The sequence below is a fragment of the Morone saxatilis genome, unplaced genomic scaffold, assembly GCF_004916995.1.
Source record: "Morone saxatilis isolate NCDOM2014 unplaced genomic scaffold, NCSU_SB_2.0 Contig17, whole genome shotgun sequence".
NCBI classification, from domain to species: domain Eukaryota; kingdom Metazoa; phylum Chordata; class Actinopteri; family Moronidae; genus Morone; species Morone saxatilis.
The window spans coordinates 23,544,039-23,550,272 of NW_023339729.1; the positions used below are offsets into that span (position 1 = coordinate 23,544,039).

At 36.9% G+C, this 6,234-nt stretch overlaps 1 protein-coding gene across 1 annotated transcript in view; it reads right to left on the bottom strand.

The window, feature by feature from the left end:
- Positions 1 to 2,425: 2,425 nt before the first annotated feature.
- The window catches only part of pin1 (peptidylprolyl cis/trans isomerase, NIMA-interacting 1), a 4,282-nt gene continuing 473 nt past the window's right edge, over positions 2,426 to 6,234 (bottom strand). Inside the window, exons 2-5 of the mRNA XM_035659417.1 lie at positions 5,006 to 5,088; positions 4,286 to 4,394; positions 4,074 to 4,184; positions 2,426 to 3,356 (exon numbers count right to left, since the gene is read on the bottom strand). Of these exons, the coding sequence (XP_035515310.1) occupies positions 3,247 to 3,356; positions 4,074 to 4,184; positions 4,286 to 4,394; positions 5,006 to 5,088 (413 nt within the window). The 3' untranslated portion in view covers positions 2,426 to 3,246. The remainder of the gene's footprint in view (positions 3,357 to 4,073; positions 4,185 to 4,285; positions 4,395 to 5,005; positions 5,089 to 6,234) is intronic.

The following is a 6,234-nucleotide window of genomic DNA, read 5'->3' on the forward strand; positions in this document are numbered from 1 at the left end:
GCTGTTAAGTCAATACAGTGCAGATTTAGCAGTGCTAAGGAGATGCACCTTTGACCACAGACCCCATTTTTTTCTTACAGACTAAGTTTCAATTATCAAACTGAGATCTCTATAAATTACAATTATAAAAAAAACGTGCTAAAAAAGTTAAAATATTCTATTCCTCCTTTTACTGGGGACAAAAGTTTGAAAACAAAATACATCATTTCAGCTCTTATCTACAGTAGTCTTATAGTAAAATAACAAAAATCCCTAAATGGTCAGTTCACAACATTTAAATAATAGTAAATATAATAATTCAACAAATAAACTGTGAGGTGGCAGCAATCTCAGAAGGATATTTCAATATCAAATAAAACAAACTTCGATTCAAATGTCTTTTTTGGATTTAACGTTATAGTAAAAGTTAATTAATGTGCATTATTTATTACCTGTTCAGGCCTCAAGGTTTCTCAGATACTTCTGCAGTGTGAGTCAGGTGAGATGGAGATTAGGAGAGTGTGTCAGCAGAGGATGTGGTGACACTGTCAAGTGTGCAGGTAACAGCACTTTTATACATTAGGTCATGTGACGAAGAAAATATTTCCAGGTAGGAGATAGGTATTTAAATTCCAAACATGATACCAAGGATGCTTAAAAACATAAACCACACCTGTTACTGGAAATAGAGCTGCAGAAATAAAGAAAGAAGTTTCCCATAAACCTATGACAAGGTTGAGTGGAAAATTTTTTGTCATTATATAAGAAATTTGGAATTGTAATATTTAACCTCCATCCTGAACAAATCCTGGAATATGTTATAAATTATAAATTGTATGTGTTAAATTATTGATGTGCATTAACGTCTACACTGGACTTTTAATTTGATAAAAACAGCATAAAATATTCAAATCTAATACCCAAGATTTATGTTGGAATAATGTATACTTTTAACAGGAGGCTAAAAAATAGTCAAGATAAGATTTGTTTATTTGTATCACATGCTATAAGACACTTTAGTTTCAGGTTTAGGTTAAAGGTCTCATTCAACCAGTTAATGTACATTCCAGGTGCTCCATAACGGTGTGTCACATTACCGTAAATATGAATGAAAGAACAATAAGGAATGTGTGTGTGATATTGGGTGTGTGTTTTGTTGGGGCGGTTAAAGAAAACAAAAGACAATGGTGGCACAAGCCAAAAAAACTGGGCTGGGGGCCAGCGCATGCAAGGCAGTGCAGCTCCCAGTACCAGTGGTGCTGGGAACCATAATGAAATCGTTCAGAATTATATTAAATTTATTGGAGCAGCAATGGCTGCGAGGCCCTATTGAAACTACTTGGATTATTATTCTTTCAGCAAATGAAACACATTTTTGGTAGCCAAAACTTATGAAATGCAGCAGACAAATTTATGTTTTCTATTCTAAAAATCACTTGCCAGCACCCACTACAGAGCAACCCCAGCAGCACACCAAAATCAATACAAACGTACAAAAAATGCCCATACTCAAAATCCAACAGGAATATATATATATATGTTTTTTTTTCTGAAGTGCTGTTTTGATTTACATTCATTCATACAGTTCAACCACTTTACCTGTATCTGGTGCTGCAGAAAATGCTCTAACAGACTTCAACAACACTGTTAAAGAAGAATAAAATGCTTCTCACAGCTTAGCAAAGTGCGAACCCCTAAACATTTTATTGTTGAAGAATACTGTATATATCAAAAGCAAGACAGTAAAACATGGTTTATTCCTCTAGAAGAGCAGGTGATTCCTCTCATTGGTTGACAATGTAAGCTTGGATTCATCTTTATTTAACACCAATTTAAGTTGGCACAGAAGGACTGGACATAAGTTCACTGGTTCAGATGAGGAAGAATGTAATCAGCATAGAAATGGTACATTGCATTTGTTGCGATTACTTACAATATAACTTTTATACATTAGGTCATGTGACGAATCCTGCAAACAGGAGTCTTTAAATTCCAAACATGATGGCATGGATGCTTATAAACTTAAACAACATGAACCAAACCTGTTCAAGGAAATAGGGCTGCAGAAATTGTTTCCTGTAAACCTTTGACAAGGCTGAGAGGACTTTCTTTTTTCATTGTTTAAGAAATTTTAAATTGTAATATTTAACCTCCTTCCTCAACAAATCCTGGCATATGTTATGAATTATAAATTTTGTTAAATTATTGACGTATTAAGACTTAAGACTCCAAAGAAATTTTTTGTATTCAATGATTTTCCTCTGGACATTTTGTGTAGTGATGAAAGGATAAAATGTATAAAAATTCAGGTTTTAGGGTTGGACAAATTGCATTTTAAGCCACAGGTTTGCTAACACAAGTCAATTGTTGCATAATAATCACGTCCATTGTTTCATTCTGTTCTAAATAAAATGCAAAAAAGAGAAACAGGTTAAAACAAGGAGACTTACAAAAGAAGGATTTTTTTAATGATGAAAGAAAAACTCCAATGAAAACAGTGTAACAGTTCATCTGAACTTTGATGCTTTTAAAAGCTGCAGAGCTGATTGTTAAAACCTGGAAGTTTGCAACTGTGCCATCTTTGCATATCCTAAGGGGCGAAACATGCACTTTTCAAAGTGGTTATGTAAACAAATGATTCTATGTTACAGAATATCTGCAAATAACAAAAAAAAAATTTAAATCAACGCTAAATGAAGAGAACTCAGGATAACACATTCTTAAACTGCAGGGGTATGCAATGACTAAAAAGAATTAAACATCTTATTAATCCATTTTCCAAAACAATAATACAGATAGAGTGCTTTGGCACACATACAGTAGAAATGGAAAAAGGTTAAAGGAGAAAAACATACAGTAAATGGTCCTTTTGAAGACATGCACATACAAAAACACAAGCTTTTGCAGACGTATTCTCAAACTTTTGCGCATCGTGTGAAACTGTTTCCACGGGGGGAACTCATTTCATCAGAGTCACAGGCATTCATGTTTTTATATAATGGCATTACCATGGCTAATAAAAGCTTGAGGTCCTACAGGAAGAATCTGCAATACTTCTTGATGTTCAGTGTGATTAAATTATCCATTCATGTTCAATAGTGCTTGGAACAAAATGATCCCACTTAAAATAATGCAATTCAGCCCATAAGCTTTGTTTATTGGGTGGTGTGTGTCATTAAAATAAATCACAGGTCTGGTTTGGTTGGACTGTGTGTTCGTTTGTGTATGAAGACGCAAAAGAATAACACAGCATGTGGCTTCTTCCTTTCAACCAGTACGTAGGATGATGTGGACTCCAGAGTCAGTAAAAACAGGACCGCTCATGTCTCCCACTTTGAGAGCAAAGGAGGCGTCTTCAAAAGGCTTCTGCATTTGACCTAAGACATAAACACAGGTCCTTTAATATACAGTAATAAAGTGATTATCCACATTAAAATAAAAATTCACACACAGAATGTCATGCATTATCACATGTGACCAAGTCAAATGCCTGCGTTTGCTTGAAATAATCTTTTCAATAGTGGTTCTTAAATGTTTTACAATACAATTTAATTCAATTATTGATTGCTTTAAAGTTTATTAGGTTTCAGTTTCAGTTTCAAGGTTAGTTAGTATTAATACACATTTATTGCTCTAGTTAATATTTACGGCAGCAGGACGGTGTATGTGGGGTTAATTCAAAGTAATAATGCTCATGTTCATCATAATAAAAGAACACTGAGGCTCACCAGTGTGTCTTTAACATTTGATAACAATTGAGAGAAATAAGCTACACGGACAATACTTATTTTAGTTAAATTTGTTGTTTCTGTGATTTCAAGGGATTTGTTGACAGTAAGACTTATGAGTTAACCTACTCTTCTGTATCTTTTCCCTTTATTTGAATTTAACAATGTAATGTAACTAAGCTGGTACTGCACTACAAATTAGCTTAAACAATACATCTTTTACATTTTGTAAACAATGTCTATCTGCACTGTCCTAGTAAATAAACAGACAAAAAAAATGCACACATTAACACACATATTTGGCAACCTGTAATATACAGTATGTGTACAACTGCATTTGGATCATTGTGTATGTGAGTATTTTACCTCTGCCGAATAATCCCAGATCTCCACCGTTCTTAGCTGAACTGCAGTCGCTGTACTGAGAAGCCAGGGCCTCAAACTTCTCCTCTCCAGACTTGATCTCTTCTATGAACTCTACACAGAATAGAGAAATAAAGAACAAACGCAATAAGCAGATCAGACATAACTGAACCGCACATCCCCCTCCCAACCTCCCTCGGTGATGTCTTACGTACTCTGAATGAGTTCCAGGGCCTCGTCTTTAGTCCGAGTGATATTTTGTTCCCTCCAAGAAGACGGACGACGTGACTGATTATGCTTCACCAGGAGATGAGAGCAGCGTACCTGAGTGAGAGAAAATAAAAATAAAACTTACCGGAACACCTCAGATTTAATAAGAGAGAACAGAGACTGGTCTATTGGGAGTTAAGTCAGTACAACTTAAAACATATAAAGTTTTAACTAATGGCGTTCACATTGTTAATGAAGTCTTTATTAATGCTTTATGTCAGTATTAAGCCATAAATAAGACCAACCGTCTTCCGTCCAGTTGATCGAGTCAGCAGTTGTAAATCTTAATAAGCTGTTAAACCCTTAAACCTCTCTGACTCGGTCAGTCATTACAAACTGATGCTTTGCAGTCAGACATACGATTAAACCAACTTGGCCATGTGCAATATCCAAATTGCAGAAGCAGCAATTTCTTGATAAAAGGTCAAATTGACCCAAACAGGACTGCAACCTCAGAAACCAACGGGTTGTTGTAGTGCTTCAGTCCAGTGTTAAAGGGCTGTTGTAATTTCTGCAAACCACCAGATGTCACTGTTCTTGCTGAAGCACGAGGTCACAAAGCTTCATAAGGCCTCGTCCACCATCACTAACTGTATTTATTAAACTAGTTTAGCCTTGTTTTTATAATGTTGTATAAACACATTTGAATAATTACACATAATAACCTTATCTGGCTCTCCGCGGCCATCTCCCACCGGACGTTCCCACTGGCTGGCATTGGTGATGTGGTTAAAGTAGTACACCTTGCCTAGAGGGCAAAGAGACAAAGAGAGAGAGAAAGAGTCATTAAAGCTGCACTCATTGATTATTTAACAAATAGAGGCAGCGGGAGAAGCTCGAAACACAACACTGACATATTATTACCTCATAAAGTTGTTAAGGAAACTGTGTTTGAGGATGCACCACATCAGTATGGCTGGTACAAACCGCCTTCACTGCGTATCGACTAAGACGATTGTGACCGATTCACGTGATGCAGTTTCTTTTTCAGTATTTTCATGTATTATTCGGGGTTTCTGCAACTCCACTGTAGTGCCACAGCAATCCCTGGTCTTAAAATGCACATAACATGTATTCCAATGGCTACACAAGCCTGAGTTTCAGTATCAGGAGAGAAACATTTTGACCGGTGGCTCCCTATCTGTGTCAGAAAAACAACTTATGTACACATGGTGCAGACAGCAGCCGTTCTCCTTAATATATGCAACATAACAGTGACATTAGCCTTCAGGTGTTTCTGACCATCTGACAAACATCAGTCCTCTCTATAACTCTGTACACCAGCTCCTGAGGGAAACATCTGGCTGTTTACCTGTTTAATGTTCCACTTTTTTCCCAGCAGCTAGTCACTAACAGTGTGTGTGTGTGTGTGTGTGTGTGTATAAAATAAAAAAAAAGAGTGGAAAGAAGAATTTCTCCAATAGAGGATAGATAGAAATACTTTATTTATCCCCAGAGGGAAAATTATAATGTTATAGCAGCTGATTAACAGTCACTTATTATTAGAAAGTCTTATTGCAGTGGGGAGGAACGATTTTCTGTATCGTTCCTTAGAGCAGCGGGGTTGAATGAGTCTGTTGCTGAAGCTGCTTCCTCCTCCTGTGGAGGGGAGGGGGGGGNNNGGGGGGGGGGGGGGGGTTGGATGGAAGTATATATTGTCCTGGTACCTGTACAGCAGAATGTGCTGGGGGCAGCTAAAATGTGAGAGAAGTAAACAAATCAAAAACATGTTTTTTAACGTTTTAAAAAAAAAAGGGAAGGCTGTGTGGCCTCCCTCCCTCCCTCCATAGATATACAGTAGTAGTATATTAAAACCTCGCCCAGTCTGCAGGTGAGGCACTGGAGCAGAATGACGTCATGCAGGGCCCAGGTTGAATGGACACACACACACACA